The sequence below is a fragment of the Mastigoproctus giganteus genome, chromosome 4, assembly GCF_048544385.1.
Source record: "Mastigoproctus giganteus isolate SK-2022 chromosome 4, ASM4854438v1, whole genome shotgun sequence".
Classification (NCBI taxonomy): Eukaryota; Metazoa; Arthropoda; class Arachnida; order Uropygi; family Thelyphonidae; genus Mastigoproctus; species Mastigoproctus giganteus.
This window is the reverse complement of record NC_143578.1, coordinates 204,856,877-204,882,920: the sequence shown is the minus strand read 5'-3', so window position 1 is coordinate 204,882,920 and position 26,044 is coordinate 204,856,877. Positions and strand designations below refer to the sequence as shown.

The following is a 26,044-nucleotide window of genomic DNA, read 5'->3' as shown; positions in this document are numbered from 1 at the left end:
AGATTCATGGGTGATGATCAGGTCTAGAATATTCTTTTCTCTAGTTGTTCAAACAGGCCTCTGAGGTTGGGTATATTCATACTGTGGATTTTAGTGTTTTGCACCAACCTTGCGTAGAAATAAAAACACAAAGGAAACTGGACTTTTAATAACTGTGTTTATAATAAATTATAATAACCTGTATTTACAATAAATTTAACTTTACGATAAACTATACATATAAAATATTAAAATCTGCTACACTATGAACAATATTTTAATGCATTTTATTGTTCATAGTGTAGAAGATTTTAATATTTTATATGTATAGTTTATCGTAAAGTTAAATTTATTGTAAATACAGGTTATTATAATTTATTATAAACACAGTTATTAAAAGTCCAGTTTCCTTTGTGTTTTTATTTCTACGCAAGGTTGGTGCAAAACACTAAAATCCACAGTATAGTCATCTAGTTGATTTAAAAATTTTGTCCCCAATGTTGAGTTTCCTTCCCATTTGCTCCAATCAATTAGATGCAAATGAAACTCACCCATAATAAGACACTAACGCTTACTTGCCCATTCTATTTGCATGTAGAGGATCTCATCATAATTTTCACAAATCATCTGACCATCATAATTTTCACAATCATCTCTCACTCTTATTATACCTTTCCTCCCAACTAACCCACACTATACAGATTCTATATTAGCATATGAAACTTCTGAATCCGGGAAATTTTTCGTCGCACTCAGACTGCTTTTGATAAGAAGTATGACCCTATCACCCCTTCAATCTGTCCTATCCTTCCTAAATACATTGTGCATACTGTACTGAAACTCATCATCCCCTATTTACAGGTGGCACCACGTTTCTGTAAGCCCTATTATGTCAGTGTTACTTGTCCTAACCAGCAGTTCGAATTCACTCATTTTATTTAAGCCACTTCTCACATTACTGTATAAACAATCAAGATTTAGTGTTCTTGTATAGTTGACTACCCTGATACACTCCTTGAAGTTATTTAAGCTTGCTTCTCTGGCATTAGCTATCTGCTCATTTGAAACGTTTCTGCCCTTAGAACATCTTGCTAATATGATCTGTTGTGCTAACAAACAAGAACTCTTCAGGTATATGCAAGTGTTACCTTGACCAATATATTATTAGATAAATGTGTATCTATATTACCCTTGTCCACCCAAACTAGCAGTTTTCCTGAGCTTTTAAGGTATCCTCAATGATACTGGAAAAAACTTTTCCACCACCTTTGTTTAAATGTATCCCACATCTACAAAACAGATTCCTTCTACCTACAAGTGCAGCCAAGCTGATAAAAATTTCTCCCCAAAGCCTTGCAGAGTCTCTCAAGTCTTGAGTTAATCCACAAGGCTTTCATCATATAATCCCTCCTATTGTGCCTGGGCAGAATTGCAGACACATAGACATTGTGACCTAACTTGCAGCATTTCTTCAGCATGGTCCTATATTTGTCTAAGAAATCGTCAGATCATCTATGCTTAATGTCATTAGCCCCCACGTGAATAATAATATTCTCTTTACCCCCATTAAAATCTGATGGTCTGTTGATGACATCATTAATAGTTGCTCCCAGCCTGGTTCTAGTCCACCTATCCATATTACAAAAAATATTTACTGTTTCCCTGACAATGGAGTCGCCTAATAAAACTAAGTTCTTTTGAACCAGAGTAGCTTCCATTTGGTTATTCTGTTCTGGGGCCTGAATTGGGAGTGCATTACTTAGTGGGTTACTAGAGTCTTGAGTTCCTGATGAGCTCCCAGATACATTATTCTGAGTGCAAGCACCCGTTTTTTTCAGTGACTCAAATTGTTCTAGCAATGCACCAAAGTTTAACTTAAGATCAGCGCACTCCTTACAATGGTGACAAAGAAAAGAATCTCCAAGTGAGCTAGGATTATGTACTAGGTTGACCTTGGAATATATGCCACAGGTTCTGCAAAGAATAAAATCATTATCACCTTGTGCTATTGAGTTTAAGATATACATGTACATATACTGTTACAATTGCAATGTTAAATTAGTTATATCCTTGCTAAAAAGTAAAAATTCCCTAGCTAAACCAAAAACGATATATGCTCAACAAGTGATTAGAACATTCGAGCTACTTATTTATCAGAATTAAAACCCTGCTACTCCTTTGCACTACTTGTTACATGCTACGATATTCATGCCCAAACGTTCATACAATAGCAGTATGAATGGTAAGTCATAATTTACAAAACACTAGCTAAATTTAAAAATAAGCTAACGAACACAACTAAGACTATTTAAACTATTTGTAAAACACAATTTAATATGTTAATTAATCAAAAATGATGGTTAAAATTTTCATAGCATATTGAAAATCGAAAATACTGAAAAAGATCTAATTATCTTGGGTAAAGGGTCTAGGTATTTTGTTTTTGAAAAAGAGATTATAATGGGTGTAGACATTTTTTAAACTCTTTTCAGTTAGACTAACTGATGTTGAAAATGTAAATAACAAATGGGAGTGTTCAGGAAAGTAATCATGGAAACCTAGAGCAGATTATGAGAATTCCATGGTAATTCAAAGGAAAACAGCAAGGAATTCTTTGGGTAATGATATCTATAGGTATATTTTAAGAAAGATGAAGTAAAAACAACAGCAAAATGTTACTAGAATGGATAATGTTTCCCAGTCAGTTAAAATAAAACAAACAAACAAAAAAGGTTAGAGATTTAAATAACAAGGTAGAAAATGAAAATTATATCTATAAAGCTTTTTTTAGGAATATTTGGAGAGGAAGGTAAATCTAGCAATAATGGTAAAAGGTTTTGTGCAAGATATACATTCTTAATTATATACATGAAATTTCAGTTATGTGGAAGATGCATAACAGAAACAAGAAAAGCATAATTAGCTGCACTGTCACCATTTGTGGTATAACACAGAGAATTAAATAACTAATATAACTAACTACAGTAAACCCCCGCTATTCGCGGTATCTGTATTCGTGGTTTTGCATATTCATGGTCGCTGATTTAATATAAAATTAAACCTAAAAAAATGTGATTTTTAAAGTGCCGTGAACATTTTCCGCCATAAAAAAACATGGGTGTGGCTAAAGTTATCTTTCTTGGTCAAAACAGCACTCAGTGGGTGGGGTGGGGGGTGAAAGAGGGGTGACAAAATCAAGAGCGTGGATGTTTCTCGCTAATCCTTGTTCAATATGTGTTATGCACTTGTCATGGAAGGTTTCGTCGTTTGCTTTTAATTTATATGCTTATAAATTGAATAAATTTATCAATTTAAAAATTAATATGCTACAAAAGTGATAAATCTACCGTTTTGCAGTGTAAAACAGACTTTCGAGTGTGTTAACGGAAGAAAGTGCCTTTATTGTGGACAAGTTCTTTCTAACCCGTACAAAAATATGGCTACGAATAACAAGGGAAATGTGAAAAGATCAAAGAAGGTGATGACATTAGCGAATAAAATTGAGTTAATAGATAAAATTTCTAATGGTGAAAGTGTCTCCTCACTGGCAAAACATTATAAAATCAATGAGTCAACGCTACGATCAATCAAGAAATCGGAAGAAAAAATCTGCCGTAGTGTCCATGAAAACGCGCTAGTTACTTCAAAAATTTGCTCCGTTACTCGTGATGTTAAATTAGAAAAAATGGAAAAGGCTTTAAATTTGTGGATAGAAGACCGAACTCAAAATAAAATTCCGTTAAGTTCACTCATCATTTGTGAAAAGGCAAAACTCCTTTATCAACACTTCAGCGAAACTGGTGATAGCACTGGCCGGATAAGTTTTTTAGCTATAGCAAAGGCGATGGATTGAAAGATTTGTTTGAAATTTCTAATAAATATTATTTTTAATATTAAATTGTTTCTTATTTTCATTTTGATGCCTTATGCTTGCATTTCACTATGACTATTTTACATAGTCATATTATGAAGGTAGTATAATACATATATAGACAAAATTTTAGACTAGTTTTTCTTATACAGTATATTTCATACTTTGGAACGCAACCCCTTTATTACTATGGGAGCCATAACTCAGTATTCACGGCATTTCTCAGAAACGTAACCACCGCGAATAGCAAAATTTTCAAAATGTTGAAAATTATTTCAAAATTATTGAGATAATTTTCAACATTTTCATTCCTTTTTGTGAATCCCGCTGTTGACTCGCTAGCTGTTATCGCCTTCAACTTTGACCGATTTACCTTGGGGTAATTCCCCTAATAAGTAACTCATTACAAGTTTTAATTTCTAAAATTACTTTCTCAAAATTGCATAATGTGAAATCTGTGAGTGAACCAATATGTACTCCTTTAATTAAAGAACAACACAATTTTAAATTAAATAAATATATTTTCTCAACCTTTTTGTACCTAAGAATCTGTTTCATCAATAGGTGAATATTTTATGCAACAAGAAAAGCAAAAGCTTAAAGCAATATGTGCAAGTTTCTTCCACTCAATTGACCCATCCTCTGGTACCATTACTTAAATGGATAGAAGGATTCTAGCCAGCACATTTATGTATTGTGCATGAGTCAACCAACTTGGTATTAGTTGCAATACCAAAATTATTGGTATTGCAATAATTTAAATAAAACCAAATTAATGCCTTTGAGTGGATTCAATCTTTATAAAAATAAACTTTATACTAGTGTTGCACATAAAATACAATAATTTGTTACAGTTGTCTCCAATGTTGCTTTGTCAATATACATCAAATATTCTTTGTCACTTAAAATCTAGAAAATTATTAGCATTAAACTTAATTCTGATACTCAACTTTCATTATCTCACAAGTACATTTTTTAATTGGTGAAAATATTTTGACTTTGCAGAACTGAATTATTCATTTTACAATGGAACTCACCAATTCAACAACAATTGTGTTCAATCTAATTATATATGTTAAATTTCCACTGATTTCTTTTTTAACTCTCTAACTGCTGCTATTACTAGTGCCATGCATTAGCAAGTGTTAAATAGATGTTCGTCACTGTTAAAAGCATGTATATCAGATAGGCAACAATGTGTTTCAGACTACTGGAATATTGTTTGATAAAGCAGAACAAGCAAGCTAATAATTATTATGAAATACATTAATAATCAGTCTTATCTTCCTTGTCATTTCTTGCTTTTTTTTTTTTTTTTTTTTAATTGAACAGTTCATATATGGCAGTGCCTTCTCTAATTGTTATTTACCTTTGTGCCTCTTGTTTGACAAGAGGCACAACGGTAAATAACATTATCATAGATATGAAATTTTACTACATCATTAGAAAAAAGAATCTTAAATATCTAGATGAAGATACAATGATATAGAGGATCTGAGAATGGAAGTGAATTGTCTTTTATTGAGCAAAATGAAAATGATAATTAGTGCCAAAAATCAGAGGAATAAAAAAAAGTGTTAAAATGAAAAAAATCTCTAAAATTTGCCAACAAACATTAAATATATATTTTGTAGAAAACTTCTTGTTGAAATTAAGTAGCATTCACGATGCTAACATAACTTTATATGAAGCACAGCAAAAATTTAAGAGAAGGTGGAAGTTGAAAAACAGGTATGTGAGTAAGCCTGTAAAGAAAGGAAATTCAGAATCGGACAGTGAATGCAAAAATTGACAGATCAAAGGGAAAAATATTGATATAAGCTATTGACTATTTTTCTTATTGATAGCCCTCTATCAATAAAAAAAAGTACAAGAGGGCTGTATACATACACAGGGCCAAAGCAGACTCTTGTGCTATGGAGATTATAGGCTATTTAGAATCTTATTGGTATAAAAGGTGACTTGAGTCACTAAGCATGTGTGCCATATGATTTAACTTAAACAGGGATAAGGGTTGGATCATATCAGGCTTAATTTTTAAGACTGCAGATGATACAGACGTTGGCAGGGTGGTTAATAACAGTAATTAGGGTAAGATAGGATAATAGGATCTAGAAAAAATAGGCAGTGAGAAGATTAACACTGACAAACTTAAAGTATTCCACATGGATATCAGTAATCCCAGAATAATGTACCAACTGTGAGGAACTACACTCAAAGCAGAAGAGAATGAAATACACCTAAGGGTAACCACACAAAGTTCTCTGAGCAGTGCAAGCAGGCAGGCTGTTAGAACAGCTCCCAGTGTGAGTTTTGTCAGTGATACTCAGGAATTTTACTAGCAGGCATAAGGAGGTGACTATTTGCTGTATAAGACAATGGTTAGGCCACATCTTCAATACTGCATATAGGTCTTGAAATCTCATTTTAAAAAGGATGTAGGTCTGATGGGTGCAAAGAAGAGCAATGAGATTAGTGAGATCATTTGGGATTCTTAGTAAGGATGTACTCTCACCAGGAAAGATTCAGTTTTGCAAATTGCAGTGTCTGAAAAACAGGCACTTGCAAGGAGATCTAATTGATGTTTAAGGCTCTGAATGGATTGAGTAAGCTGAATACAGATTGCAGCCTTTCTGAAGCTCAGACAACACACTAGAGGATGTATAAATTTGAATTGAAGGAGGAGTTGCAGGATAGATGTGTGGAAATTTGCCTTCAGCCAGTGGGTAGTAGATTGTTGGAGAAAATTTCCATCCAGTGTTGTGCAAGCAAGTTGTTTGAATAAATTCAGGGAAAACTAGACAAATTATTAAATGGAATGGATGGTTGATGTGAAAATTGTTTTTTTTTTTTTGGCTGATGCTGTATAACCTTCCTTTCTTGCATCATTTGCCTCTACTAAGACTAATACTAATGATTTTGAATATACTTACGGCTTTTTTGTATATTTTCTTTCTTGGGCAATAACAGCTTTTGTCTGCTTCACAATTTCTTGACTTTCTACTGAAGGACTGACAGTTGAGAGAAGTGCTGGCCATAAGAAGAGGGATACAAATCTTCTCTGGAGCAGATAAAAGTCTTTTTGGAATAATCTTATATTTTCACATTCAGAACATTGAACTTCAGAAAAACTGCTGCCATCAATGTTTTTCTCTATACTGAAGATTTCTTTACTACCTGCTGCACTATTAGGTCTCTGTAACTTGTACTTCATATTATCATTCAAAATTACGTCTACAGATCCTCTATTACCATTTGATGCAAAAACAGGGGCACTAATGTGGACAGATTTGTTTTCTTCACAACCAACTTTCTTCATACTATGATTCTCATTGTCTGGTAAGTCATTGTTAGGAATATTGATTCTCCAGGATCCTCTGTTCATTTCTTCAATCTGCCCCTCCTGCACAAAATACAGAAATATTATTATTTTTAAATAATCAGATGCAAACTTTTTATTTCAACATATGATTTACAATACCAAGTTCTGAAAAGTTTATTAAAATTTTAGTAACCACAAATCACAGCAATAGTGGATGAAAGCAATGCACTGTCCCACTGTATAGAATGTTCATGTTTCCCCTCTTAATCATATTATTAGATAGTTATATACAGGCAACCCCCGTATAACATGGTACTTCTACAACACGGTTTTGCTCTAACATGGTTTGAGAACTGTGGGAAATCTTGCATAATATGGTATTTTTGAGCTTTTGTGCTGGGAAAATCCTGCTATTATGTTAGAGATAATTTTCAACATTTCCATTCCTTTTTGTGAATCCCACTGTTGACTCGCTAGCTGTTATCGCCTTCATGGTATTTTTGTAAAGCACATTTCTGGAGGTCACTACCATAAAACAATCAAAACAATTTGAACTTTCCGGTTTATTTCTGTTAGTGTAATCAATTATAAATGTAAATGTAATTATAAATGTAGTAAAATCGATCTTATTGCACTTGCGATAGCACCCACAGCTGGAATTCTGTGGGGTTTCACGTTATTATGGTGAAATGTGTTTCCCCTGCCATGAAATATTCAATCATATAAAAAAACATAAAGAAATTTCCAGAAACTCATTACTCCGTATCTCACTTGTGCGTATCATGTTTGTTGCAACTTGTGTGTGCCCTTTTCTTTGTTATTAATTGCTTATCATTTTTACTGTTTTAAATTTTACAACAACAAAAAAAAAAAGTCAATGAACAGAAATATCAATATCAGTATGTACATATTACAGTACGTACTAATTAAGCTATGTATGTAAGTGTAAATTTATTTTTATTTTGCTAACTGGAAAATATTCTTCCGATTTTCACATATCATTTAAAGGGGGGGGGGTCACTGTATTTTGTTGGGGGATCCCTAACCCAGGGATCCCCCAAAAAAATTCTGTGCTATTGAAATTGTCCTTGTTTCAGATCATAGCATTAGTAGAGGCATTTGATGCAAGAAAGCAAGATTATGCAGCATCAGCCAAAAAAAATAAATAAATAAATAAATAAAAAATAACCACTTCCACTTCACCCCTCTGTTCGTTCGAAATACCTGTCCAGCTAAGCCTTAAACTTATTTAGGCTATCAACTTCCACGACAAGGGATGGAAGTCTATTCCACCAACCAACCACCCGCTGGCTAAAGGCAAATTTCCTCACGTCTATCCTATATCTGTCTTTTCTCAATTTGAATTTATGCCCTCTCAGGTGATTATTCTGAGCAAGAGGAAGAATCCCATCAGCATTGAGCATGCTCAAACCATTCAAGGCTTTATACACCTCTATCAGATCACCTCGCCAGTGCCTAGTCTCCAGACACTGTAATTTGCAAAACTTAAGCCTTTCTTCGTAAGAGCACCCCTTTGTTCCATTCATTAATCTTGTTGCCCTTCTCTGTACTCGTTCCAGCATCTTTACATCCTTCTTGAAATGAGGCCTCCAGACCTGTATACAGTACTCTAGATGTGGCCTGATGGCCTGACCATTGCCTTATACAAGGAAATAATCACCTCCTTATCCCTGCTAGAAAAATTCCTATATATCATCAACAATACACCACGAGCTACTCTTGCAGCCCGTCTGCACTGCTCAGAAAACTTCATATCTGCCTGCACAATGACCCCCAGGTCCCTTTCATTCTGTACCACTGTCAGTGTAGTACCACAAAGTTGATACGTTGCTCTCGGGTTGCTGTTTCCCATATGTAGTACTTTACATTTGTCGATGTTAAACTTCATTTGTCACCTCTCAGCCCATCTGCTCAACCTTTCTAGATCCTGTTGCAGTAGCATAGTGTCAGTAGTGTCCTTGACAACCCTGCCAACCTTCTTATCGTCTGCAAACTTGGACATTAAGCTTGATATACCATCATCAATATCATTTATAAATACAGAAAACAATAATGGACCCAATACTGAACCCTGAGGGACTCCACTAATAACATTAGTCCACGATGAGCAGTGTCCATTGATTACCACTCTCTGTCTTCCCCTCAACCACCCCTTTATCCATAGCAGCAATTTGCCTCCAATGCCACACTGCTCCAATCTGTGCAGCAGTCTTCCATGTGCAACAGTATCAAAAGCCTTTCTAAGATCCAAGTATATAATATCAAAGTTATTCCCTGCATCCAGTTCTTTTGTGACTGCATCATAGTATCCAATCAAATTGGTCAGGCAAGACTTCCCCTTAACAAAACCATGCTGTGTCTAGCTATGACCGAAGTCTTGTCTAAATGATCCTGCAGTGCATCTTTAACTAGTGCCTCCATTAATTTTCCTGGAACAGAAGTTAAACTCACAGGTCTATAATTACTTGTGTCAGCCTTTGATCCTCCTTTGTGAATTGGGGTCACATTTGCACATCTCCAGTCTGTGGGTACCTCCCCTGAGTCCAAGGAAGCTCTCATAATTATGGCTAAGGGTTTGCTTACTTCCTCTGCTGCCTCCTTTAATATAACTGGATAGATCCCATCCACCCCGGGTGCCTTTCTTGTGTTTATCTTCAACAATTTCTCCCTCACTTTATTCTCAGTTATTACAAGATTCTCTAGCTTACTGCTAGAGTTGAATACACCTCTGGCTTTCCCCTTGCTAAATAACTCCTCATGTGTGAATGTCGATGCAAAATATTCATTTAGTTTGTTAGCTACCTGAGCAGGATCATCAACAGTTGACCCATCGATATCAAGTGGACCAATCTGATTCATCCCCTTCCTTCTAGAGTTTACATAAGTAAAGAACTCTTTGCTGTTTTTCTTTGCATCCCTTGCCAAAGATTTCTCGTAATCTGCCTTCACCTGCCTAACCTCCTTTGTAACTTGGTTACAGATCAACTTGTATCTATCATAGGCTTCTGTGTCACGTGTTAATTTGTATGTATCCCATGCATTTTTATTCTCTGCCACGAGTCTCATTAATTCATTTGAAAACCATTTAGGATAAAAACTTTAACAATATTTCTTAATCGGTATGAAAAGTCTAGTAGCTTCCAAGATTAATTCCTTGAATGCTTCCCACTTAGAATTTGCTATTAGTAACACCATCAGTTGGTCCCACTGTACAGAATTTAAAAACTGTCTGACACCACTGTAGTCACCTTTACAGAAGCAAAAACCCTTTCCTTTACCCCTGATGGTAATTATATCTTTAAGTAAATCCCAGATCAGTACAATTGATCACTGCCACCTAGTGGTTCCTTTTTCTGCAAATTCTTAATACACGAATGATCACTGCTGATAACCAGATCAAGAGTATTACCCTCTCTGGTTGCCTCTCAAACATGCTGCTGCAGAAAACAATCATCCAATAAATCCACAAAAGTCTTGTTACTGTGCAAGTGACCAACCCCACAAGTTCCAGTCAATATCTGGGATGTTAAAATTCCCCATTATAAGACATTCTGATTTACTAGCCCAAGCTATTTCATTGTACAATTGTTCATTGTACTCATTCGAGCCATTAGACTTGAAAAAGACTGGGTGCGAGGTTAGCCTGTGCGGACATTGCTCCTTAAAGCTCTTCAAACAGAGAAGTTTTTCCTGATTTATTTTCTGCTTTATTAGTTTAAATTGTCATATTAACTTATTTTCTAGAGTAGCTTTATATTCCTAGTTACGATACTTAGTTTAAAGTTTAACTTAGACAGAGATTTTGTAGATATTACTTATTATCGGTAACGGTATCAAATCCACGTGTCACAAACCAAATTTTTTTTTTTTTAACCAAATTTAGTCGATTTATTAACCAACTGTTATATCAAATTATCTTCTATAAGTAGATTTTAGACCTAGTCAGGATCCTTAGTTTATTCTAAATTGAGATAGCGAGATTTGGAAGCTAATCAATACTTACGAGTCCGTAGAAATACCGTTCGTGAATTCCCGCCATTTTTACACGATAGCATAAGCTTAGTGTCGTATAGTGCATAATATAATATTGTCAACTAATCAGTAAATCTATTAATCTTGATAAACTTTATTGTCAATTAAATTGTACTTTTAACTCTATATATATATATATATATATATATATATATGTAACGACTTAATCTAACAAATAATTAATACATAACTATAGTGGTACACGTGATACGGAAGTTGTATAAAGGGAACTCGTAGAAAACACTAGATACCGAAAAAAATATATATATAACATAACTGTTTTGGGATATAACTTAAGGATTTAATTTTTGTTTTGAATTTTATTGAATTAAATCGGAATCATGACTCTGACCAGAGCAGCAAAGCAAAAGGCTCAAGCTAATGGGAGTGCTGTGGTTCAGGGGAGAACTGAGGGGGGCAGTTGCCCTCTGAATCACAGTCTAGTAAAATGCACTGTTTGCTTGATGTTTGCGGAGCAGTCGGGTACGGGACATGATACTGCCAAGGGGGATGTCTTTGTGTGTGCACGATGTAAGGAGTGCAAGGAAATCAGGCGACAACTCAGCGTTGTTATGGGCCTTTATGAGAGCTTGAAGGACAGGGTGGATGCCCTCGAAGGAAATAAATTGAGGGGCCCATCAAGCTCTCAGCTGCCCACATCAACGCCAGAGCTTGCACTTGGTCATCAGGCAACACAGAAGCAGCCCCCTAGGCAGAATGCGCTGGTCCCACAGGAACTAGTAGTTGTTGGTGACTCTATTGTCAGGGAAACGGGGAACATCCTTTGTAAAAAGGATAGGTGGAATAGGACCAGGGTATGTCTGCCAGGGGCAAAGGTTGATGACGTTGTAGAGCGGATATCATCTTTTAAGGGCACAAAAGGTGATATAGTTGTACACGTTGGCACTAATGATATTAAGAGTAGGAGACCGGCGGAATTACTTAGCAAGTACAGGTCACTGTTGAAAAAAAGCCGTGAATTAGGGTTGAACTTGAAAGTGTCTGCAATTCTGCCCAGACACGATAGGAGGGAGTATATGATGAGAGCCTTGTCGATCAATTCGGCCCTGGAGGGATTGTGCAAGGCTCAAGGGGTAGAATTTTTTTCAGCCTGGACTGTACTTGTTAACAGGAGAGATTGCTTCTACAGGGATGGGATACACTTAAATAGAAAGGGTGCAAGAATTTTTGCTGATGCTGTCGAGGCAGTGTTAGGTGGGTCGGAAAACTGCTAGTTGGGGGGGATACAAGGACTAATAGATTAACAGTAGCCATTGGCAGAGGTGGAAGTGATTCTTGCACTGCTTCTATTGAAATTAGCAGAAGTCTGAAAAACAGGATGCAGGATATTTCAGAGACTGCTGGTAGTCATTGCGGTACAAGTAAACACATGGGTTGTGTCAGGGTAGCTAAGAATAGAAACAGGTGCATGTATACCTGCGTGTACACCAATGCTAGGAGTTTGGTAAATAAATTTGATGAATTTGAGGTATTGCTCAAAACTTCAAAGGCAGATATTGTTGGGATATCAGAGACGTGGTGTCACACAGATATAAGTAATGCGGAACTGGAATTTGGGGAATACAATGTGTATAGAAAGGATAGACAGGACAGGAGGGGAGGAGGGGTCATGCTATTAATTAAGAAACACATAAAGTCCAAGGAAGTGAAGCCAGTCGACATCGATGGACAGGGCAGCGTCGAGTCAGTTTGGTGTGACATAAGCATAGGGAAATCAAAATTGAGAGTAGGAGTGTGCTATAGGCCTAATGACTCTGATGAGTATAATAAGATATTGTACAGGGAAATAGAGTGGGCCAGTAAATCAGAGAGTCTTATAATGGGGGACTTTAATTTCCCAGATATTGACTGGAATTTGTGGGTTGGTCACTCGCACACTAGCAAGGCTTTTGTGGATTTATTGGATGATTGTTTTCTACATCAGCATGTTCGTGAGGCAACAAGAGGGAGCAATACTCTTGATCTGATTATCAGTAGTGATTCTTCATGCATTAAGAACCTGCAGATAAATGAACCACTAGGTGGCAGTGATCACAGTGTGTTGAAGTGGGATTTACTCAAGGAGGTAACTACCATCAGAGGTAAAGGGAAGGGTTTTTGTTTTCGTAAAGGCGACTATGATGGTCTGAGACAGTATTTAAATTCTATACAGTGGGACCAACTGATGATGTTACCAACAGCAAACTCAAAATGGGAAGCATTCAAGGAACTAATCTTGGAGGCTACCAGGCTTTACATACCAACTAAGAAATATTGTTCAAGGTTTAGGCCTAAATGGTTGTCAGATGAACTAATGAGACATGTGGCAGAGAAGAAAAATGCATGGGATACATACAAATTAATGGGTGACATGGAAGCCTATGATAGATATAAGTTGGTCTGTAACCAAGTCACAAAGGAGATTAGGCAGGCAAAGGCAGACTATGAAAAATCCTTGGCAAAGGATGCAAAGAAAAACAGAAAAGAGTTCTTTACATACTTGAACTCGAAAAGGAAAGGGATGAATCAGATTGGTCCACTGGATATTGATGGTTCAACAGTTGAGGATCCTGCTCAGGTGGCTAACAATCTAAACGAGTATTTTGCATCTACATTCACGCATGAGGAGTTATTCAGGAAGGAGAATGATGTAGGTAAAGTAAACATTGGCAGTGAGCTGGATGATTTTGTAATAACTGAGAGGAAAGTGGAGGAGAGATTGTTGAGGATAAACATAAAAAAGGCACCTGGGGTGGATGGGATCTATCCAGTTATATTAAAGGAGGCAGCAAAGGAAGTAAGCAAACCCTTAGCCATAATTATGAGAGCTTCCTTGGACTCAGGGGAGGTACCTATGGACTGGAGATGTGCAAATGTGACCCCAATTCACAAAGGAGGTTCAAAGGCTGACACAAGTAATTATAGACCTGTTAGTTTAACTTCTGTTCCAGGTAAATTAATGGAGGCACTGGTTAAAGAAGCACTGCAGGATCATCTAGACAAGAATTCAGTTATAGCTCAGATGCAGCATGGTTTTGTTAAGGGCAGGTCTTGCCTGACCAATTTGATTGGATACTATGATGTAGTCACAAAAGAACTGGATGCAGGGAATAACTTTGATATTATATATTTGCATCTTAGAAAGGCTTTTGATACTGTTGCACATGGAAGATTGCTGCACAAATTGGAGCAGTGTGGCATTGGAGGCAAATTGCTGCTATGGATAAGGGGATGGTTGAGTGGCAGAAGACAGAGAGTGGTAATCAATGGACACTGCTCAACGTGGACTAATGTTATTAGTGGAGTTCCTCAAGGTTCAGTGTTGGGTCCGTTGTTGTTTTCGGTGTTTATGAATGATACTGATGATGGGATATCAAGTTTAATGTCCAAGTTTGCAGATGATACAAAGGTTGGCAGGGTCGTTAAGGACAATACTGACGCTATGCTGCTGCAACAGGATCTGGACAGGTTGAACAGATGGGCTGAGAGGTGGCAAATGAGGTTTAACATCGACAAATGTAAAGTGCTGCATATGGGAAACAGTAACCCCAGATCAACGTATCAACTCTGCGGTACTACACTGACAGTGGTGGAGAATGAAAAGGACCTGGGGGTAATTGTGCAGGCAGATATGAAGTTCTCTGAGCAGTGCAGACAAGCTGCAAGAGTAGCTCATGGTGTCTTGTCAATGATAAAGAGGAATTTTTCTAGCAGGGATAAGGAGGTGATTATTCCCTTGTATAAGGCAATGGTAAGGCCACATCTTGAGTACTGTATACAGGTCTGGAGGCCTCATTTCAAGAAGGATGTAGAGCTGCTGGAACGGGTACAGAGAAGGGCAACAAGATTAGTAAATGGAACAAAGGGTTGCTCTTACGAAGAAAGGCTTAAGTTTTGCAAATTACAGAGTCTGGAGACTAGGCACCGGCGAGGTGATCTGATAGAGGTGTATAAGGCTTTGAATGGTTTGAGCATGCTCAATGCCAATGGGATTCTTCATCTTTCTCAGAATAATCACCTCAGAGGGCATAAATTCAAATTGAGGAAGGACGGATGTCGGATAGATGTGCGGAAATTTGCCTTTGGCCAGCGGGTGGTTGGTTGGTGGAACTGACTTCCATCACTGGTTGTTGAAGTTGATAGCCTAAACAAATTTAAAGCTCAACTGGACAGGTATTTCGAACGAACGGAGGGGTGAAATGGGAGTGGGTTTTTTTTTTTTTTTTTTTTGGCTGATGCTGAATAAGCTTGCTTTCTTGCATCATATGCCTCTGCTAATGCTAATGCTAATGCTAATTAGGCCTATAACACTTCTTTCTTTTTTTTTTTTTTTTGGTAGTTGTTGGCGCATAGGCTTCTGTGGCCATAATGCACCTCCCAAGGTTTTTGCAGTACTTTGATCCAAGCCCGAGGCGGGAATCAAACCCGCGACCTTTGGGTTGCTAGACAAGCACTTTACCCACCCGGCTAGCCTGGTCAGCAGGCCTATAACACACTTCTACTCTTATTTTTATTTTCCCAGTTCTTATGTGAAACCAAACTGACTCAACATTGCACTGTCCATCTATGTCAACTGGATGCACCTCCTTTGATTTTATGTTTTTCTTAATTAGCAGCATAACCCGTCCTCCCTTCTGTACACATTGTACTTCCCAAATTCCAATTCTGCATTCCTAATATCTGTGTTACACCATGTCGCTGATATACCAACAATATCCACATTGGATGTCCTGATCAGCACTTCAAAGTGATCAAATTGATTTACTATACTTCTAGCATTGGTATACATGCAAGTATAAATGGACCTATTTTTATTCTTAGTTACCCTAACACAGACCATGTATTTATTTGTTTCGTGATGACTGCCTTCAGTCCCTGAAACCCCCAGCACCCCTGACTTCAGGCCGCTACTCATTCTAATAGAAGTAGCACCTTCACCTCTGCCTGCTGCTACTTTTAACCTTTTAGTCTGTGAATCCCCCCCCCCCCCAAGCTAGCAGTTTTCTGATCGACCTAACATTGCCTCGATAGCATCAGCAAATATTCTTGCACCCTTTCTATTTAAGTGTATCCCATCTCTGTAGAAGCAATCTCTCCTGTTAACAGGCACAGACCGCGGTGAAAAAAATTCTACCCCACAAGCATTGCACAATCCTTCCAGGGATTGTGCAATTGATTGACTGAATTGAAAAATAAGAGTAGGAGTGTGTTATAGGCCTAATGGCTCGAATGAGTACAACGAACAATTGTACAATGAAAGGCTCTCATCATATACTCCCTGCTATCATGCCTGGGCAGAGTTGCAGACACTTTCAAATTTAACCCTAACTCACAATTTTTTTTTTCAACACTGACCTGTACTTGTTAAGTAAATCTGCAGATCTCCTACTCTTAATGTCACTGGTGTCAACATGTAAGACAATATCACCCTTTGGTCCTTAAAAGATGATATCTGCTCTACAACATCAACTTTTGCCCCTGGGAGACATACCTTGGTCCTATTTCATCTATCCTTTTTAAACATTATATTACTTGTCTCCGTGACAATAGAGTCACCAACAATAACTAATTTATGTGGAGTGCAGTGTTATTTATTTTCTTATCACAATTACTAAATATAAAATTTTATTTGAAATCAAAATATATATTTATAAACTATTTCAAAAATACAATACAAAAGTACTCTTAAAATAAAGATATACATTGAAATATTATTTACATGTAAATTTTTTAGTTAAAAGATACCAGGAGGGTACTAAAGGACTTACCTTATTCAAAGATATATCTGATTCTACAGATGCAGAGGTCATTAGATTCTTTTGTCCTATTGATTTTTTATTATATGTGCGTTTGCATTTATCTTTCCTAAATTGAAACTCTTCTGAAGATCCAACAGTAACTGGATGAGATGTTCTTGCTAATTCAGCATTAAAATATGTTAACTGCCCATTAGCAGTATTTTGATCAGTAGGTATATCTTCTTCATATTCCTCACAATCCATTTCAGATGAACTATTATTTGATTTTCGCTGGCACTTAAAGCAGACCTTCGATGTGTCATCACCACGTTTATTAAATATCAATAAAATATCCATCGAATTTCCAGAATAGGCAACTGTAGCAAGACGCTTACGACAAAGAAGAAGGATCTTGAATGCTTCTATAGATGTTCTAGTGGGAGGCATCACAGGAATATCAGAGCTGCCAAATGTACCAAGTACTTTATCTTCTAGAACTTTTGACAGTTTATTTTTATTGATAGCTTTTTCATATGCCCGTCTTTTCTTTTTTTCCTGTTGTTCTTTTCTCAACTTCCTTCTCTTCTTATTTGTCAAAAAAAGATCTTCCTCCTCCTCTTCTTCATCATCCCCATCGATACCTGTTTCAACATCAGGATCTGTACCCTGATAAATCTAATTAACAAAAATGTGCAATTTTAAAATCTGAATTTAAAATATATTTATATGAAGTCACTAAACAGTTTTATTCGTTAGTGATGAATATAATTTAGTATATATTAAAAAGGCATGAAATGGACAGTTTGGTTTGGTCTAGGATTTTACATGCACATTAGCAATAAGGCTAGCACCAAAATCAGGTTATATAAGAGATAACAGTTAAGATTTTGGTGACCCAACGAAGTAAGTCACTACTTCAAAATATATCATAAAAAAAAAAAAAAGTAAAGTGCAGCCATTATCAACTCACTTCAGGATGGAAGCCTCCTCAACAATTCATGCTGAGGGAAATAGACCATAATCTGCCACGCTGGTCCAGTGCGGGTTGGCAGATCGACTGTATTCAGCAGTCAGGGGCTTGAACCCCGGTCAGGTAAATTTTAAATACGAGTAAAAAGGTTTAATGATTTCAAATAACCAAAAACAGAAGACACGTGGTCATTGTCAGATAAAATCTGACTGAGTATATAAGGTTCAGCCAGATGAGTGGTAAAATATAAAATTCATTCGTGTTTATAATGTGGACAATCAGTTAAAATATAAAATATGACAAATGTTTAAGAAGGTGCCACAATTCTCACACATATAAGGGTCATTTGCCCTCAGCATGAATTGATACGTAAGATGACTATGTCCTATGAGGAGGTGAACTAGAACAACTTCTTCTGTACAGTTCCTGTGCAGACTAAACTGCCAGTGTTGGATTAGGAGCTTTATCTCATATAACTTGTTGCCACTGGGAGAGTAATGGATTGCATATTACCTGCCTATAGCTTGTATAGGGGACTAACAGGTAAGAGTTGATCTGGGGTTGTGGTGACCTGGCTGCAGCATTAGCCAGTTCATTACCTTTGATCCTAATATGACTTGGAATCCAGCAGAAACAGGTGTCGAAAGAATACTCAGAAAGAGAATTAACCCTCTACTGGACCTAGGTCAGGTATGGATGTGAATAAAGTCTGTAGTATACTAAAAGAGTCAGTATACACCATACACCTTTGGTAATAGTGGGTTTTAATGTGGTTCAACATTAACTCTTTAGTTAAATTAACCCCGGGGGCTCACATCTGGTGAGTATGGGCTTGGCACACCCAGGGTCCTGAGCTGGATATCATCATTCTTCTCTTTCTTGGTGATTCCCTTCTACTACTCTCACTCTCTCTCTCTCTCTCTCTCAGGGTTACTCGGGAACTTTTTTTTTTTCCTGGTGCAGCATAAGCCTCAGGCTTCCTTGCATCATATGAATATTAATAATAATAACTCTACAACTCAGCTGCTTATATGCTGCATTTGTGGGGAAACTTCCCAGATATAGTGTTATCTGGAAAGATGGCAACAGATGACTCTGACTTTGAGCAAGAAGAGATCCTCAGAAAAAAGCATCTTAACTGATTTTGGGAAACCTGCTAACCCCTAACCTCTCTAAACTCTTATGTAAGAAAAAGGGTGACATTTTCCCAATAGGATAGGTTTCTCAGTTTTTGAATGCATAATTAAGATGCTCAGAATGGGACCTGATAGTACTTCAGTTGAAGGTCTCTTTGCTGCATTGGCACTGACTGGATCTTTATTTTTATTTTCAAATAGAGACTGTGTTACCCCCCCCCCCCCATCCCAAAAATAATGTTATTGGGTTCAGTGTTTTTAATTTTGATTCAATGCCTGGTCTCCTCACCCACCATGGAGTCAAAATGGGATGCCCACTACTCAGCAAGCAACAAATGCACTCAACAATGGGAAGTCAAGGCTACCCAGTCAACATACCTGCACTGTCGCCAGCCTAAATCCTGTCCCTCAGACCACAACGGTAGGGCAGGGTATTGACATGGTTGACTCCTGCAGGAAAACTCACCAGCTGAATGATTCTGGCTTGTTGAAGTGGGGACCAAAGTGGTTGGTTGAAGTTGGGCCCCTCGACCACCATGATTTCCCCACCTTTACAAGTTTCCATGGGTCGCAGCACACAGAAAACACAGTGGATTCTTATGATGATAGCCTGGAACCTAAGTGGCTGTTGGATCCCAGTGACTCTAATATGGCAAACTAGCAGTGTTGCTGGGAGGTCTCCTCACCACATAGAGTTGCCCACATCTTGGGGCATGAAATGGATGGAGGATATGGTTTTAAGTAACTGTTTACTATTGTAATGATTAGTTAAAAAATCTTTATTGGAGAAAGGTATCTGATTTTAGTTAATTACTTCACTAATTAGTGTGATTAGTTAACAGAGGACTCAACTGATAATATCCAAACTTATAACACAAGATTTGAAGAGTTTGAGGGCCAACTTTGTATACTGAAATTGTAGTATCGTTGTGACTTGCTGCTATATGTTTTAGGTATGTAAACATAGAAATATATAAATACTGTTTATCTGAAGTCACCCTTAATTAGTGTGCACTGAATAGATGTTTTGTCACATTTTAAAGTGAGTGATTTTACTGAGTAGTGAATCTGCATCAAATTTTCTTTCAACTTAGGCTAAAGTTCAACTCACAAAATGTTAAAAACATCTTACAGAGTAGGTGCTATATGTTGTTTCTGCTACACACCTTCACTGACAATTACAGAGACCAGTGAATTCTTGCACATTAAGGTCTTCAATGTACTGCTGCTGCTGACCTGGACATTTTTCTTCCCATGTTACTGGTGATAAATCATGGGTGCATGACTGGAAACAAAAGCCCAGTCTCTCATCTCCAAAGTCAAAAGAGCAAGTAAATCTTAATAAAGATCATGCTTATTGTATTTTTTGACTCATACGGTTCTGTTTATTATGGATTTGTCTCACATGGTTCTACCTAGTTCTACAGTGATTGCATGACCCTGGAGAAAATTACGGGAAAAGGGACTTTCAGGGAATTGGCACTTACATGATGACAATGCTCCTAACACACACTTAGTACTTTCCATCATTGTGGCCTCCCATTCTCCATACTCATCTATCTAACACACCCAGAGTAGCAATAATTGAGGAGATTATTCCAAACACAGCACAAGAACTATTAGCAATGAAGCCTATCAGGAATATTTCCACAAATTTAAGAAACACTGAGATCAGAGTATACAGCATTGAGGAGACTACTTTGATGGAGATTCATTTGAATAGCAAATAACCTTCATAATTACTCAAATATTAGTTCAGTTGCTGAGTTTTTGATCACACACTGTGTGATTTAAATAATTTTATAATGTCTGGTTAAAGCCAGCTATTTATGTTTATGACATCAGCTGGCAACCAGCTAAAAACTGGATATTATTAAAGTTGTTGGAACCAGAATATTATGATATCAGAAAATAATTTGTGGAAATTGATTAAAGAGTGGTATGGTTTTGTCAGAGAGCAGGATACTATAACAATAAAACATGGTGTTGGAATAGTGATTGGATTATGAACAAATATGCAGATTTCTTTTATGCAAGAGCAGAATCGTAATTTATGACTAATACCAGTAACAATGGATAAGAAAAACTGTTTTTAAATTGTGTTTTTAACTAAGTTATTTCCTATTTCAATTCTTACTTTACGAGTTTTCACTTTACGAGCGTGCACCAGGAACGAATTAACTCGTAAAGTCGAGAACTACCTGTATGTGGGTATATAAAATGTCTACATTGCATGACCTGGATGAAGATGATTATATAACACCATCCTAACTAAAGCAAATCAACTACCACAGTGTGGTCACTGTACCCAACAAATTCAAAGTAACCTAATCTTATATCAACAAATTCATTAAAAAAGGAACATCTACATATTTAAATAATGGCCAGTAACAACAACAACAGTTCACAAAACCCCACTTCAGTCATTAATGTTACAAAGAAACAAGCACTGAAATTAAGACAAATCTTTATTTTTAAAAGCAAAAATGTAAATGGACCTGCCATATAATTTGGTGAATGGAAGGTACTGCATTTCTTAAATTAAACACTTTAAATAAATAAATACAGATTTATATATACTCCAGGATGACCACACAGTCAGGAATTCACAAGATTGAAAGAATACAAGAAACAGTACTGTATTTAGCAGTCAAAGTGTTTGAACACCGGTCATTCAAAGCATGCATACTTATGTACCTTCGAGCCAGACCACTTGGCTACAGCAGACGATGATCCAAATAAGCCAACTAAAATGTAATCCCAGAATAATATAATTATGTGGAAAGCACCAAACTCAAAGCAGTTCATAAGGGAAAAGACCTAAATGTAAATGTATAGTTTCATTAAATTCTCTAAGCAGTGCAAACAAGCAAATAGAACAGCCCATGGCAGTCAATAATATGAAGGAACTTTGACAAACAAGACAGAGGTGATTATTCCACTGTAAGACAATGCTTAGGCTATGTTGAGAATATTGCATACAGGTTGAAAAAGCTCAATTTAAAAAGGAAATCTGTTGGAAAGGGTGCAGAGAAGATCAACTAGATCAGGTGAACGCACAAAAGGATATTCTTTCCAAGAAGGATTAAGATTCTGCAAATTACAATTTCTGGAAACCGAATACCTGTGTGTTGACTTAATTGAAGTGTATAAGGCTTTAAAAGGTTTACATAAAATGCCGATGACATCCATTTTTTTTTGGACCCCTTCAAGAAGCACAATGTCTTTTTTAAGATGAGTTCTCTATACTTGGACACAGTATTGCAAATGCAGTCTTGCAATTGCCTTATACAGTGGGACTATGATCCCCCCCCATGCATCTCTACATGATATTGTTCAATAAATCATTGACAGCACACCATAGGCTATCCTGGCCATCTGCTTACATTGCTCAGAAAACTTATCCGCCTGTATAATAACTGTGATGATGCCACTGTCTACTCATACAGACAACTGTAAAAGGGAAAGAAGCTCATATAATTTAATTTAAATGTTAAGCTTATAGTTAGTAGTAACCATATGGAGCAAGGAAGTCCTGGACTTTGCTGCACCAACAAAAAAAAATATTGATATTGAGGAAATTCAGAGCTTAACTATCCAGCTAAGCTCTGAATTTCCACAAGCCATCAGCCTCAACCACCCAATAAAGTCATTTATTTCAATAATTAATAACTCACTGGTTAAAAGAAAACTTCTCACAATCCAGTCTAAACCTCTCCCTCCTATAATTTGAATTTATTGCAACTAGTTCTGAAATCATTCATAAGAGTAAAATTTCACCCTGTTCATTTTACTTTCACCTCTCAGAGCCTTATGCACCTAAATAAAACCTCCTTTAAAGTATCTAGGATCAAGTAAGGAGACCACCATAGGTGAAAAGAATTCATATTTTAATTCTTTTCTCATGTGGGTGCCATTTTGCTGATCTCATCTGGCGCATTGCCCATTAGCAAGGGCATATGATGCAAAAAAGCAAGCTTATACAGCATCAGCCAAAAAAAAAAACCACACATCCTTCACATTTCACCAATCCACTAGTTCCAAATATGTCTAGTTCTGTTTAAGCTATAAATCTGTATAAATTTAAGCCTTAAATCTGTTTAAGCTATCAAATCTATGACAGATGGAAGTTTGTTCCAGCAATCAACCACCCGCTTGCTAAAGGCAAACTTCCGCATATCTATCTTACAACCGTCTTTCCTCAATTTTAATTTATGCCCTCTTAGGCGATTATTTCTGGCACACTGCCAGGAATAATTGCCTAAGAAGGCATAAATTAAAATTAAATGAATATTATTCCGAGCAAGAGGAAGAATCCCATCAGTATTGAGCATGCTCAATCCATTCAAGGCTTTATACACCTCAATCAGATCACCTCGCAGGTGCTTAGTCTCCAGACACTGTAATCTGCAAAACTTAAGCCTTTCTTCGTAAGAGCAACCCCTTGATCCATTCACTAATCTTGTTGCCCTTCTCTTTACTCGTTCCGACAGCTTTACATCCTTCTTAAAATGAAGCCTACAGACCTGTATACAGTACTCAAGGTGTGGCCTGACCATTGTCTTATACAACGGGATAATCACCTCCTTATCCCTGCTAGAAAAATTCCTGTATATCAGTGACAAGACACCGTGAGTTATTCTTGCAGACCATCTGCATTGCTTAGAAAACTTCATATCTGCCTGCAACAATTATTCCCTTTTCACTCTCTACCACTGTCAGTGTAGTACCACACAGGTGATACGTTACTCTGGGGTTACTGCTTCCCATATGCAGTACTTTACATTTGTCAATGTTAAACTTCAGTTGCCACCTCTCAGCCCATCTACTCAACTTTTCTAGATCCTGTTGCAGCAGCATACTGTCATTAGGGTTATTAACAACCCTTCCAACCTTCGTATCATCTGCAAACTTGGACATTAAGCCAGATATACCATCATCAATATCATTTATAAATACAGAAAACAACAATGGACCCAACACTGAACCTTGAGGGACTCCACTAATAACATTAGTCCCCGAAGAGCAGCGTCCACTGATTACCACTCTCTGTCTTCTCCCATTCAACCATCCCTTTATCCATAGCAGCAATTTGCCTCCAATGCCGCACTGCTCCAATTTGTGCAGCAGTATCAAAAGCCTTTCTAAGATCCAAATATATGATATCAAAGTTATTCTTTGCATCCAGTTTCTTTGTGACTACATCATAGTACCCAATCAAATTGGTCTGACAGGACTTCCACTTAACAAACCCATTCTGTGTCTGAGCTATAACTGAAGTCTTGTCTAGATGATCCTGCAATGCTTCTTTAACCAGTGCCTCCATTAATTTCCCTGGAACAGAAGCTAAACTAACAGGTCTGTAATTACCTGTGCCTCCTTTGTGGATTGGGGGTCACATTTGCACATCTCCAATCCATGGGTACCTTCCATAATTATGAGAGTTTCCAAGGAAGCTCTCATAATTATGGCTAAGGGTTTGCTTACTTCCTTTGCTGCCTCCTTTAATATAATTGGATAGATTCCATCCACTCCAGGTGCCTTTCTTATGTTTATCTTCAACAATTGTGTGAATGTAGGGGCAAAATATTCATTTAGTTTGTTAGCTACCTGAGCAGGATCATCAACAGTTGAAGTTTCGATATCAAGTGAACCAATCTGATTCACCCATTTCCTTCTAGAGTTTACATAAGTAAAGAATGCTTTGCTGTTTTTCTTTGCATACTTTGCCAAAGATTTCTTGTAACCTGCCTTTGCCTGCCTAACCTCCTTTGTGACTTGGTTACAGACCAGTTTATATCTATCATAGGCTTCTGTGTCACCTCTTAATTTATATGTATCTCATGCATTTTCTTCTCTGCCTCATGTATAATTAGTTCATCTGACATCCAATTTGGCCTAAATCTTGAACAATATTTCTTAGTTGGTATGAAAGGTACAGGCGACAGACCTAAATGTAAATGTATAGTTTTGCATTAAATTCTATAAGCAGTGCAAACAAGCAGATAGAACAGCCCATGACAGTCAATAATATGAAGGAACTTTGAAAAAAAAAAAGACAGAGGTGATTATTCCACTGTAAGGCAATGTGAGGCTAAGTTTAGAATATTGTATACAGGTTGAAAAAGCTCACTTTAAAAAGGAAATCTGTTGGAAAGGTGCAGAGAAGAGCAACTAGATTAAGTGAAGGCATAAAAGGATATTCTTACCAAAAAGGATTAAGATTCTGCAAATTGCAATTTTTTGAAACTGGACACCTCTGTGTTGACTTAAATGAAGTGTATAAGGCATTAAAAGTTTTACATAAAATGCCGATGACATCCTTACTCATTCTGAGATGACACACAAGGAATATAAACTTAAAGAGGATGGCTGCAGAATATATGAATGGAAATTTAATCTCAACTATGATAATGACAAAGGGATAAAAGGAATGTCAAAATTTGGAGATAATGTGAAGATTGGTAATTATCAGTGACAAGCAGCACTCCTTCATCAAGGACATTCAGAAAAGAGGCAGCCATATTTTAATACAACAAAATGAAAGGACTTTTCTTAAACTTGAGGAATAAAAAAGCAACTCAAAATAACTTATATGCTTTGTGGGGTTAAATTAAAAACAGCAGATAACGAAAGGGATTTGGAAGTTATGATGCAGGTGGACATGAAATTCCACCAAGCATTGCAGCCAGGTGGCAAGTAAGGCTCATGATAGCTTACTGATGAATTATCGAACAATTTCTTGTATCGAGAGAGAGAGAAGCCATAATCACACTGTAATAGGCAATTGTAAGACTGTATTTGGAATGCTGTCCAAGTATGCAGACCACAATTAAAAAATGAAACCAAGCTTCCTGAAAAAAGTCCAGAGATGGACAAGCCACTTGACAAGATCTACAAAATGGCACTCATATGAGAAAGAATTCAAATACAATATCTACAGAGCCTGAAGCCAAGCACTTCGAGGGGACTTGA

At 36.9% G+C, this 26,044-nt stretch overlaps 1 protein-coding gene across 1 annotated transcript in view; it reads right to left on the bottom strand.

Moving 5' to 3' along the window:
• The window catches only part of Pbp95 (proximal sequence element A Pbp95), a 542,864-nt gene that overhangs the window by 61,942 nt on the left and 454,878 nt on the right, over positions 1-26,044 (bottom strand). Inside the window, exons 19-20 of the mRNA XM_090372002.1 lie at positions 16,994-17,638; positions 6,784-7,253 (exon numbers count right to left, since the gene is read on the bottom strand). Of these exons, the coding sequence (XP_090228128.1) occupies positions 6,784-7,253; positions 16,994-17,638 (1,115 nt within the window). The remainder of the gene's footprint in view (positions 1-6,783; positions 7,254-16,993; positions 17,639-26,044) is intronic.